Source organism: Homalodisca vitripennis, unplaced genomic scaffold (assembly GCF_021130785.1).
Source record: "Homalodisca vitripennis isolate AUS2020 unplaced genomic scaffold, UT_GWSS_2.1 ScUCBcl_700;HRSCAF=3271, whole genome shotgun sequence".
Lineage (NCBI taxonomy): Eukaryota > Metazoa > Arthropoda > Insecta > Hemiptera > Cicadellidae > Homalodisca > Homalodisca vitripennis.
The window spans coordinates 90276-103553 of record NW_025776814.1 but is presented as its reverse complement, the minus strand read 5'-3'; the positions used below and the strand labels follow the sequence as shown (position 1 = coordinate 103553).

Genomic DNA, 13278 nt, shown 5'->3' with positions numbered 1-13278 from the left:
GTGAAATAATACTTAGTCCAGTTCCTCGAGCGATAATCTTTGCTAACGCTTAGCCAATAATAATAAATAAGATATTGCAAAATACTAAATATAAAACTCTTCAAAGTTCAAGAAGTAATGCGTACCGCATTTATGTATTAGGGTAGTGAATATGCCATAAAAAATAATATACCATATTGGCCACAACGCATTTTATTTTTCTTCAACATTTTTATGTATACACATATAGTTGTATTTTATTGGTCGGTTCTAAGCGCAGTTGCCTAAAAATACATTTTAATTAAAAATAACTTTAAAAAAAACAATTTAATACCACTTTTCATGTAATAAATCTTTTGAAATTATTTAATGTAAAACTTTTTATATAAATTTAAATGAAAAGCCTATAAAATTGAACATTTATATTTATAAATTAAGAGTAATGGATGCGTAAATAGAATTTTCAATATAGAAGAATAAAACCTTATAATAAATACACAAATTTACAATATTGAATAGTTTAATATTATGCAACCAGTGTTACTTTATATCAGTATGTCCTGATATATGAAAGCCCACACTACGAAGTTGATCAAACACTTATTGAATTATGGAACTCAATGAACATTTTACACAAACCTAATTGCCAGCGTGATTGTGAAGACGCAAATAATTCTTTGAATCAGAGGGTGTATTAAACTACATTCGATAATATCACGTGAATGAATGCTGAACAGAATTCTAAGTTTATATTTAGTGCTTTTTTACTAACTCCTAGGCCTGTTAGGTCTAGGTGGATGATGGTCCAGTCTGGAACTGGATCAGTATCACCAGGTAAGTTGTCACCGCTCCAGCGATCTGTACAGACAGAACACGCTATTAGTCTACATGCTATAACATATTTTGTAGTCGTCGGGATGTTAATGTATCTGTAAGAAATAAAACTATATTGAGTATAAATAAATTTATACATGATCGTATATTGCTATCATCGAAATTACTAGAAAATTGATAGTTGTTAATAAAAATAAATCACTAACCGCTGTGAGTGTCTCGTTGTTGACTGGGAAATATCCACGGGCAGAGAATCTTGCGTTGTGGTGAGGCAACTGCAGGAGAAAGCCTTCAAGCTGGAAAACACTCAAAAAGGTAATTAGATATTTTCATAACGTTTGCACTAAAACGTTAATAAAAAAGCAACGTAGAACTTGAATCTTGTTAAGTCTTCTAACAACATTTCAATATATTATTACGATAAGACCAAGACCATTACTAAACCATACTAAATTGGTCGAGTCAGTGGTTAAATAGCTATGAGAAATTACCTGTTTTCTCAGATTTGTGTCCAAGTCTTTATTGATCAACTTGCAGATCGTCTGTCCTGTCTCATCAGCCTAGAACAACATCATATATTTAGAAACTAAAAATATGTCACATCTCCTAAATTAATATCATTGTATTGAACAAATCTTGAATAGTTCATAGACTCCAAAGAATGTGTAACGAGCCTCTTTACCTGGATGTGGAGAAGTCCTAAAGGATCCACACACAAAAAACGGTATTTCGGAAACAAGCAACTTTTATAATATTTATACCTTTTGATCTCACAGTGATTAAAACATATTCTGTTTTATGTTTGAAACAAAACATGTAAAAGTTAAGGTAGAATGTCTCAATATAATATTTACCTTGTTGGTGACGACCGTGCTTGAATTTAGCAACAGCATAACGTAGCAGATGTGAAGCAAGATCCAAGCTCCATTATTAATTATGATGAACACTTCACTAGTTTTGAGGAGCAGGAAAAAGTAGTAAGACGTGACAGTGATGTGGAGAAATGAGGAGAAGGTAACGGCCATCAGCTGATCGCAGTAGAAAACATTAGCCTGGTGTACGGCGTCACACAGCATCCAGTAGGTATTCATCAGAGTCCTCAGTTTCTTGATTTTACACTGCATAGTGGCTAAAAATCACAAAATACTCTTACATACAAAACAATTCCTCATAGCAGTTAACTAACGGGGAGAATTAATTGAGCTGTGAAACTATAAGTTACAAAACTAAACATGTAGTGAACAAATAAAAAATGTGTACCAAAACTTCATTCTATTATCCAGAACTAAAAACGTACTAAACAAATCTAATAAAATAAATTAAGGGAATACTGAAAAAGTACATTAGCTAATTTTGAAATGTAGGCTAATATTCATTATATATGATGAATCTCTATTCTTTTATTCACATTTTTTGTTGAAATTTATAAGTATATTCAACGTAACAGATGATGTCGTATTTGGTTTTTATGATAGTCGTATGGTTGTTTGTATTATTAATGGTTGCCTTTTTTTTAGAGTGTAAGTTATGTATAATTTGTCATTCTGTTATATATTATTTGTTATATAGCACACTGCGTCGAATAATCGTTATGCTTACATCTTGCATAAGAGCCGTCAATACTGGCAGGGCTTGTAACCTCCATCTCAATCTTGGCGTTGACCATTTCAAAGGACTTTGCGATACTTTGAGCCACATGTGTGAAGTGGACGAGCAGGACAGCTTGGGAGCAGTACAGCAGTGTCGCGGTGACGAAGAAAGTTGCGAATAAAATTTGATATTCGAACGTTGCCCCATTGTAACTCACACGAACCATTCGCTCAGAAAAGGTGACTGACATTAGTGCAGCAGCGTAGACTCCCAAAAACTTCACTGTGCGCTTGACTTCTGATGTCTTGTGTTGGAGATCTTGGTAGACTCTTTCCAGAGTGTCAAAGACTTTGAAGAGTCTTGGGTACTTCCATGCGGAGCTGAAGAATATGACAGCTGCCACCACTTGTAGGGAGACCATATCCAGTGTTATTATAATGGCAATGGATCTGTCCAACGAATACAGTAAAAGATCATCCAATTTGGTCATGAAATACGTGTATAGAATGATGGTGGGTAGTGATTCTTGGAGTATGACTAAGGTTATGATCCACAGGAATCCTGTATTTGAAAATGTGAGCTCTTTGATTCCTTTGAGCCTAATTTATATTAGACTGAAATCCACAAACATGACTTGTTATGAATTCAATTAATTTAGCTTTCGTTAATCCTTGTGAATCACGCGAAGAAGTTTAATTTGAAGCATTGTATTATGAAGGTAAAATATTGAACACACTGTTCCATTTAAATAGGAAACTGCGTATTAATGAAGATATAAAAATAATTACTATAGGAATTAAAAGCATCCAGAGAACCGAAAATCTACTCCTTTAATTACGCATGAAATGCAGAATATTGTGTGTATGTATGTGTGTGTGTGATTAAAAATAATCACAAGTTTATCATATACAAACACTTTATTCAGTGATTTTCATATGATTACTGTACAAATTGTTATCCTTATCTTTATTATTTTCCTGGGCGCATTTTTAGGATTGCCTTTGTTTTATTTATTAATTGATATATCTAACTCTACGTTTTCAGGTGATACTGTGTCAAAATATTGCGTACACAATTATATTCTTGAAATATTATGGCAAACAAAATTGAATTTATCGCATAAAGAAGTTGCTCCAATTTATTTTCTTTAAAGATAAATGGCCAAGAAGAGAGATTCGTGCAAACTGTTAAGAATTCATTGATTGCTATGCAGAATGAAGGAGGGAAAACTGAAAAGAAAATGTACTATTTACTTACGCAACTAAGGCAGGCTGTAAACTCGACTGGTTCAACATCATACCACCAGCTAATGTTTGGCAGACTGTCAGAACACATCTTGCACTGTTTCATCTAAGAGAAAAACAGGAAGAGAATAACGTAACATTTGCTGGCAGATGTTTAAAAATAGCGAAGAGGAAAAAGAGTGATAATATTGACGAAGTCATACAAGAATAACTACTGAAGCTACTCAAGTTGAGAGCTATTTTAAAAGGACAATTTACAAAAGGAAAATGAATTCTGGAGGGTAATCTAAGCGCAAATGAGGTTAAGGCAAAAGTTTAAATAATAGTAAAATATTGGGATTTATACCAAAAGATGCAGGATGAAACTGATTCATTAATATTGATGAAATTAAAATATATAATGAATTAAATTACAGATGTACTATTGAAGATTCGTGTCTACACCTAAAAATTAAATTAAAAGACATTTTACAAGATTACTTAGTGTCTAATACGTTTTCAAACTGTAAGCATCAAAATTCTAATCCACAATTACCTTACGTGGACCTTTACAAGATGAATTTATAAATTTCATAAAAAGCCTTGGCGTTTTCTTGAATCTTAAATCTGATAAGTTATATCCTCAAATAAAAGTTTACACATTTTTGAATGAACTTTCCACAACTACATCAAACATTGTATGACATTTCCGTACCTGAAAACTCTCTACTGCAAGATCAAACGTAATGCAAAATGTCATGCGCAGATTTAGTGCCGCTAGCTACATCTATGGGGTTGGCAAAATCTGAAAACATGCTGCTTTTCAACTCTGGATTAGTTCACAACAACCCAAACTAATGCACAAAAATCACGCTCAAATAGATTAGAATTCCAAAACATAAAGTAAAATGTTATAGGTGTGTGTCAACCAAATACAGGACAAAAAAAATAAAACTCATTGACAAAAAGTGTATGTCGATTGGTATTAAAGGATGATCAATATTAATGTAACTATATACAGAGGCAGCTTTAAGTGTTATATCATACAAGGATTTCAAGATCCTTGAGTAATCCTCGTCACATAACACTGGTGGGCCAGTTGAGTCGATTGCATTTGCCAAGTTACATCTTACTGTTAAAAAATAGTTATTGAAGTCGTCGGCTATGTCCGTATTTATTGGTAGAGTATGTAATTAGGTATTATTAGTGAACTCTGTACAATAATTAATGATATAATTACAAAAAAGTGTTAGATTAAGTCAAAGGTGTTAACAAGAACAATTTATTCAAGACAATTCATCAATATTCTTCGTGCCGCCACGAAACCTGTATAAATCTTACTGTCAACGCTTAAACCATTGAGCAAGCAATGATTATTTCCATTAGATGATAAGCATTTTCTTTTAGAGCTTCTAGCCTTCTATTACTTGGTATAATATTGAATAGCAATTGATTAGTCAATAAAGCACTTATTCCAATTATCTACACGAGTTCCGAACAAAGTAGAATATAGTAAGGTTTTCTATATCCTAGAAAAATCCAAGCAGATATTTCACAGAAAAATGAAAAGTTTTCCTGATAAATTGCTTAGATTTTGTCAAATAGTTGGAGGTCTGCCAGTGGAAAGTACTTCTTTGGCCAAAGAAATCAAAGCACTCACGTTTTCCAATACAGGATTCCTGTGGAGCATAACATTAGTCATACTTCAATAATTTCTATCCAGTATCACTCTTTACATGCATTTCATGGACAAACTAAATGATCAGTACTTGAGTTCGTTTGACAGATCCATTGACATTGTAATAACAGTGGATTTAGTCTCCCTACAAGTGGTGACGGCTGTCACATTTTTCAGCTCAGCCTGGAAGAATTCCAGACTCGCAGGCGTATTTGACACTCTGGAACGAGTCTACCAAGAACTCCAGCATAATACATCAGAAGTCAAGCGAACAGTTACACTTTTGGGAATCTACGCTGTTGCATTAATGGTAGTTTCCATTTGTTACCGAATGGTTCTTATGAACCACAGTGACGAAGCATTTTCATTAGCAATATCCATCGTCACCATTGTACTGCTATTCTGCTCCCAAGCTGCTCTGCTCGTCCACTTCACACATGTGGCTCAAAGTATCGCAAAATCCTTTGAAATAGTGAACGCCAAGATCGAGATGGAAGTCACAAGCTCTGCCAGTGTTGACGGCACCCGTACAAGATGTAAGCATAACGATTATTCACAGACAATTTTCTGATGAATAGCAGACTGCACAGAAATAAAACTTAACTAATTAGGAAAGTAATAATAATCTGAAAATAGTAATAAATAGGATAGTAATAATAATAGGAAAATTTGAAATAATCTGTTATGTACAATATATTTACTTATTTAAGACAAAATAACAGTATTTTAAGAGAGAGGAATAGAGATTTATTTTAAATTAAGTCTATCAACTGAAATATTACAATTAACTGGTGTGTGATTTCACCATTCCATGAATGTATTACTTTAGAATCAGGTTTAGTATGTGTATCAGTATGTTCCATCTAGGTTGAAACAATTTTCTAATTGATCTGAATCTTATGTGCTATTTTAATGGCCTCTCAAAATGTTTCCTAACAATGTTTAAGCAACGATAAGTCATTCTTACGCTTAAAAGAGTTATTGCTATGTAATATAATATATATATATATATATATATATATATATATATATATAATATAATATATATATATATTATATTACATAGCATATATATATATATATATATATATATAATGGATTAAGAAGCCTGATACAATCAAAATTACATACCTGTCTGTTCTAGAACGTGTATAAGGGGTAGAGAAATTGTTTTATATATTAGATTATTTTGTGATTTTTAGGCACTATGCTTTCTAAAATCAAGAAACTGAGGACTCTGATGAACACCTATTGGATGCTGTGTGACGCCGTACAACAGGCTAATGTCTTCTACTGCGATCAGCTGATGGTCGTTACCTTCTCCTCATTTCTCCACATCATTGTCACGTCTTACTACTTTTTCTTGCTCCTTAAAACTGGTAAAGCGTTTACAATGGCTTATGAGGGGGCTTGGATCTTGCTTCACATCTGCCACGTTGTTCTGTTATTAACCTCAAGTACAGATGTCACCAAAAAGGTAAATGTTACATTAAGAAAATCCCACCCTAAGGTGTGCATGGCTTTTTATCTAACAAAACTTAGAATTTATTTCAAATCCGTTACATCAAAAAAGTTTTATTACATATATTGTTTGTTTTCGGCTAGTCTACTATCCTACTGCAATCGTTCCTGATATTTTATATTGAAAGGGATTTTGGTCTCTATGCCATGAAGCTGACCAATACCCAACTCGACAAAAAATAATAGTTTTCCAAATGTCATCAAGTTTTCTCGTTACTGCACCTATCAGAGATTCCCAACAAGGAACTGTTTATAGTATAGGTTGTAGAGATAAGGTTCCCCTGTATGCTCATAAATGACTTCAGGGGTGCCAAGAGATATTTCATGATCCGTTAAAAGTCCTTGATAGCCCTCAGAAACCTCCGAGTCGGCCACCTACTTCTGGTGATAAGATGTAGCGCGAGTATGGAATTTCTTCCCGCAACTATTACTCACCACAAAAATCCTTAAGTAATATTTAAAATCCAGGTAAAGAGGCTCGTTTACACATTCTTTGGAGTCTATGAACTATTCAAGATTTGTTCAATACATTGATATTACTTTAGGAGATGTGTCAAATTTTTAATTTCCAAATATATGATATTGTTCTAGGCCGATGAGACAGGACAGACGATCTGCAAGTTGATCAATAAGGACTTGGACCCAAATTTGAGAAAACAGGTAATTTTTCATACCTATTTAACCACTGACTCGGCCAATTTAATAAGGGTTTGGTCTTATAGTCATAATTTGTTGGAATGTTACTAGAAGACTTCAAAAGTCTGAAGTCCCACGTTGGTTTTCTTATTAGCGTTTTAGGGCATATAATATGTAAAAATCATTGTGGGTATTTTCCAGCTTGAAGGGTTTCTCCTGCAGTTACCTCACCACAACGCAAGATTCTCTGCTCGTGGATTTTTCCCGCTCAACAACGAGACCCTAACAGCGGTTAGTGATTACTCGCTTCTCTATTAACATATAGGATTCTGTATCCATCTATCCATCTATCGTCTGTATAACTTTCTTTTCTAGAGTTAAATTTCATGACAAGATAAACAGACGGTTAACAAACATGTTATATCATGTAGACTGACTGTGTGTTCTGTCTGTACAGATGGCTGGAGCGGTGACAACTTACCTGGTGATACTGATCCAGTTCCAGAATGAACCATCACCCACCTAGAAAAAAGAAGCTTAAAACTTAGTACGAAAACACTGAATATATATTTAGACTTCTGTTAAGTATAAATTCACATGGTATAATTGGATTTTGTTTAGTAACACCTCTAATATATGGTTTGTACATTCACATTCACGCTGGCAACATGCAATGTATAAACTGTTCAGCGAGTTTATTGATTTAATAAAGAGTTTTATTGTTTAGGCAGCTGCATCTAATTAAATTACATAAAATACACGTATATGTGTATTCGTCAAATATGGGAGGAAAATAAAATGCGTTTTATACAATATGTTATACTAATTTTTAAAGCATAATCTTAAAAAATACATAAATTCCGAAGGATTCTTCTTGAATTATGAATGTTAGAGTGTTTGTTATTTTGGAATATCATTTTTCGCTATACGTATTTTTGGCTGAGCGCTAGCGATTGTGTTTCAACAGACGCCATTTTGTTAATATTAAAAAAAATAACATATTTTTTTTATTTTTCTATAACCTATTAAAACGTGTCTGCTTACCTACCTATACTATTTTTAGAGATCATAATTTGTTAATACAAATACAAAATGGCGGCTAGCGGCTAAACCAAGTAGATATTAGAAAAATGTTAGTCTTGAGTTTTACCTTAGAATCGCACATAAAATCTGAAAATGCACAGTCAGCCCAACTTTTTTGTTACATCATGTATATGGTAAATTGTTAATAAAATAGTTGTACGTCAAACTGTGTTCGATATATTAATAAACTTAACCCCCATTAATATTTTTCTATCTTCAGGATTTGGTGAAAGGAGTGCTTAAAAAGTTTCAACTTGTAACAAAATTTCACTTATAAATAACTAGTTCGTTGACCAGCTTGGTATACTATTTTCGTTCAGTATAAAAATTCACACCTCTTAGTGTTTTAGAATGATTATAGCATTTCCAAACATTTTTGTATTTAAAATGAGAAAAACTCTATAACTATTTCAATATTCGATAACTAGCATGAACTCTCCTGGTTGATTGACGGCGACCCTCCCGGAGTTAAGACCTACACATCCTCTGATATTCCTTATAAAAAAAGCGAGATAATCCTCATCCAAGCACTCGTAAGTGGAGAATACTCCTTCCCTTAATAACTCTATTAGCCAAACAAGAGATAATATTTCGGGAGCTATTTTTCTGAGTCATTATCACAGTCCTCTCACAGAATTAACCTTCTTGGAGGGCTCAGCTCATGTTAAAGCGCAAAAATAGTATTTCATCATTCTCGATAATGACAATTCGTAACGTTGTATTGCATCGTTATTTGTAAAACAATCTCCTGTGTTAGTTGAAAAAAGCTTCTTCTTATTTTTCAACAAATAAAACAAATATAATCTGATCTAATACTTACAATGTTAGTAAATGACGGAAGAACCATGTTCTGTATTCTAGATTCCTATTTTATTCATATTCCAAACACCAAATTTTATCACACTCAATATAAAACATACCAGGAAACTTTGTTTTTTCTATGGATTGATAATGTTGTGAATGTTTTAAATTGTAAACGCCAGCCATATTTGAATTGACTGTCGTACAGATCTGGCTAATTAACGTCACAGAGAAACTTATGCGAACAATGATTGTACTAAGTATAATTTATTTTAGAATTTCCTTTGTCAGATCTTTGTGATTCTTATGAGATTTACATGTAAATTGGATACGCATGTAATTACTATTTGGAAAAACCCGTTTTGAGATACAAATCAATGATTTATTCAACAAATTTAGGGAATTTATAAGGATATTAGATCAATGCTCATATTTTCATCTAGGTCCAGTAACGAAGTGAGTATAAATTGTTATGTTTTAAAAGTATAAAGGCCGACTTTGGAATAGAAAGCTACAATAAAAGAGGAAAATGTCTATTTGATAGCTCAAACCAATAGCTCAAAAAAGAAGAATTGCAAATTTTATTAACTTGTTCTAGAATGTACTGTCAGTACAACCATTTTGTGAAAGTTTCCAAACAGAAATTGTCATTACCGTACAGAGTATAACCAAGTACATTAATTAAATATATTTTATAGTAGTTTTATAAGGTGACAATAGATCTTTTCCGATATTGCATTCTAACCCATTATAATCAGTGTCATTGGGCCCATTATACAATAATCATACTTGTGTTTGACTGTGTTATTGGACGAAACCAATCTCTATCCAAAACCCTATGATCTCGTTGTTCCAAGATGGGATACCTTGGGGATGCAAAGAAGGATATAATTGGCACCTTCATTGGGAAGGCAGAGTATTCCTAATTTTTATGAGACAACAATGAAATGAAATAAGAATGTACACACATGCTATGTCATGGACAGAATGAGCTTGTTATAATATTATGTAATGATAGCAGTTTTAAGTAGTTCTTTTTGTAAATTTTACAATTGTTACAGATTATGTGATAGATGTTAAGGCTCTTAGTTCAGTTACTTATTATAAACGACGTTGCTTCTTTACAATGTATCATTGAGCAATTGATATAAAGCAATCGCTACAAATATACCTGTGTTTGATACAGACATATCTGACCCTGCTCCGGAGGTCATCGCAGTCAATTAAATTTAAAACCCCATGCCTCCAAGGGGAAAACACTCGGAAATTTATCCAACCAAGTAACATCTTACATCTCTAAAATAACCAAAACATTAATCCTGTAGCAAATTTTACTGAGGCATGCGCAATAATTCATACATCTTTTGACATTTAAACATAAGAAAGGAACATAAAATCCTAAATAATTCGATATGTTGAATATAGGGGTAAAATCAATGTTTACCATTCTTTTTAAGGATCAAAATTACGTCGATCTTTTAACATGGCGGCCTCAACCAAATAGGTAACGACTGTACCATATTACTCTTTCAATTCTTTAGAAAATCGTCGAAAAATGTTTACTTGAAAATACTTGAAAGAAGCTTAAATAAGAATTTACTGATTTGGCTTAAGTCAATTTAGGTTTAAACAATTTTACCCACTATTGATTTCGTCGCAATGGGTCTTTTGATAACGTTTGTGAAAAGTCTAGAATGAAGAGATACAAGTCACATTTCTAAATGTTTCTCACGCTTGCGACTGTGAGCTGCATGAGACAGTGTCGAGTCAGTTAGAGACAATTAGCATCCGAGGAATGCAATCATGTTATCTCTGAGACAGAGTGCAGTTTGTAAAGATGGCAAATGCTCTGCAAGTTAAAATAAAAGTGACACTTGGAGTCCCTCAAGGATTGATTCTTGCACCGTTTTTTGCTTATTTTATAACTAATTCAACCTTTAACGGGAAAGTGCTTCAATACACGGCTGAAACGAATATTGAGCCTTTTCGAAGAGGACTTAGAAACACTTAGGACAGTCACATCCATCACCAAAAGTCGAGAAAGAGGTACAGTTTCAGAATATAACATAGAATAACAGCTTTAGAATAAACTCCTTGAGGTTTACAGGATTTGTATGATTCCTTGCCCTTCCAAAGCTCTAGTTTGTGTGAATGTTCATAAGTTCTCATCACACCTCTCCGCCCACTATAAGTTCTAGTGTAATCTGAGTGCCTCTGATGTCGACAAGATGTAGAGATTTCATTTTAAACTTCTTCATTGCCGAATTTTTAGATGTTTAGACACTATATTCCAAGAGTCAAGTCTGTGACAGCGTTATATTCCAGGCGCTGCACTAAGAGGAGGTTGAACTTGAGGCTAAACTCAATATTCACATTGAAGCAACCCTTTCATTCATAGGTTTTTTTACGTGTAGAAATCTCCAGTTTGAGTAAACATATATTTCAATAGAGGAATTCACTGAACGGTGGGATGATGTACAAAGGGGAAACAATTTATACAAACAGTTCTGATTGGCATAAAATCTACCATCGATTCTGATGGCTCACGTGAGTGACAATCAAAGTATTAAGTGTTAACATTTCAACACATTTGTGACTGTGCAATTAAATGCACCAGGTATTATTTTTATGAAATGATTAATTATTATTATTAAACGAGAAGTTAACGAAGAGAACACGCACACACGCACATTCACATGTCACAGACACGAGACAGCTTGTTATAACATGTAATGTTGGTGACAACAGTTGAATGCGGTTGTTGTGGCAAATTTTACATCGTTACATATTATATATCAGCACATGATTCGTGTATTACAATTGCTATGGTTATGTCAGTTTATAGGGGCGTGTAGTTGTAAAAATTTGCTATTTATTTAATAAACTGACTTTTCAAAGAACTGCAATGAGTCATATTAGCAGGTCACATTATATTTAAATTCAAAAAGAAATAATTGTATAATTATATTTCATTTACAATATTTTGTATTATTCAGAAATTTAGTTAAACCTAAGTATATCGTTAATAATCAAATGATTCAGTATTTTTTTAGTTATTCTAATATGCTAATCTCGTTTATAGTACTTTTATTTCAGTTACATATCGCCAATGTAACAGATTTTAATATCTAGTTTGAGTGGTATATTAAATAACCTATTGAAGGAAACCATATTACCATATGTTAATCTCTTAGGTAAATACACAGATATTGAATCAACGTGTATCTCTCTATGTTGCTGTTGGTTTATTCCCTTGCATATGTTTGAACTCAGGGTACTCTATGAAATTTTCTCGTTAAAGATAATTTTATAAATAATACAATATATTAACATAGAGGTTTATAATCATGCCATAAGGTTCAGCGTGATTCCTTACAAGTAATGAGTACGCCATACCACGTGCCGCATAACGAGACTTCGCTGAGGCTCAATTCTACAGTTTATTTAATTAATAACACACAAAGTGGCATATGATCATAGAGGAAAGAAAGTTTATCCATCTTCTGGAAAACAGAAGATAAATTATGAGCCTCTACTTAATGATAGGTTGCAGCCAAAATTCTATGTTTGGATGTGTTGGTTAATATGTCACAAGTAAAAACTCTCAGTTTATTTACAATTTTATTTATTCATCTGTTATCTCGTTACCCATAAAATGAATGTAAAAATATTAGCTAACGCTTATTAAATCCCATGATGTGACATACACCATAATTGAACTCATAAAGTAAAGAAGCTTCGTGGATAATGTTGATCTATAGATCATTTCGATTTAGAGATATACAGCGGAGAGACATAGAGAAATCATATTTAGTCCGGTTCCTCGAGCGATAATCTTAGCTAACGCTTAGCCAATAATAATAAATAAGATATTCCAGAATACCAAAGTTCAAAAGGTAATGTGTGTCACATTTATGTATTAGGATAGGAAAT

The 13278-nt window shown here is 33.0% G+C and overlaps 2 protein-coding genes across 2 annotated transcripts; one reads left to right on the top strand and one right to left on the bottom strand.

Annotated features, from left to right (window-relative positions):
- Nucleotides 1-481: 481 nt before the first annotated feature.
- LOC124370933 (putative gustatory receptor 28b) lies at nt 482-2824 on the bottom strand. Its single transcript, XM_046829241.1, has 5 exons — nt 2413-2824; nt 1668-1942; nt 1305-1373; nt 1020-1109; nt 482-837 (listed from the first exon to the last, which is right to left on the bottom strand). The coding sequence occupies exons 1-5, from the start codon at nt 2822-2824 to the stop codon at nt 769-771; spliced, it is 915 nt and encodes a 304-aa protein (XP_046685197.1). The 3' UTR covers nt 482-768.
- A 2811-nt stretch (nt 2825-5635) lies between these two features.
- On the top strand, nt 5636-7987 carry LOC124370932 (putative gustatory receptor 28b). The gene is made up of 5 exons (XM_046829240.1): nt 5636-5840; nt 6507-6781; nt 7417-7485; nt 7663-7752; nt 7919-7987. Exons 1-5 carry the CDS (start codon nt 5636-5638, stop codon nt 7985-7987), a joined length of 708 nt encoding a protein of 235 aa, XP_046685196.1.
- The last annotated feature ends 5291 nt before the right edge of the window (nt 7988-13278 follow it).

Coding starts and splice junctions, on each gene's coding strand:
- LOC124370933 (XM_046829241.1), bottom strand. CDS start 2,824: ATGGTCTCCCTACAAGTGGTGGCAGCTGTCATATTCTTCAGCTCCGCA. Junction 1,943..2,412: donor TGACGGCTCTTATGCAAGAT/GTAAGCATAACG, acceptor TGTGATTTTTAG/CCACTATGCAGTGTAAAATC. Junction 838..1,019: donor ACAACGAGACACTCACAGCG/GTTAGTGATTTA, acceptor CTGTCTGTACAG/ATCGCTGGAGCGGTGACAAC.
- LOC124370932 (XM_046829240.1), top strand. CDS start 5,636: ATGGTTCTTATGAACCACAGTGACGAAGCATTTTCATTAGCAATATCC. Junction 6,782..7,416: donor GTACAGATGTCACCAAAAAG/GTAAATGTTACA, acceptor ATATTGTTCTAG/GCCGATGAGACAGGACAGAC. Junction 7,486..7,662: donor ACCCAAATTTGAGAAAACAG/GTAATTTTTCAT, acceptor GGTATTTTCCAG/CTTGAAGGGTTTCTCCTGCA.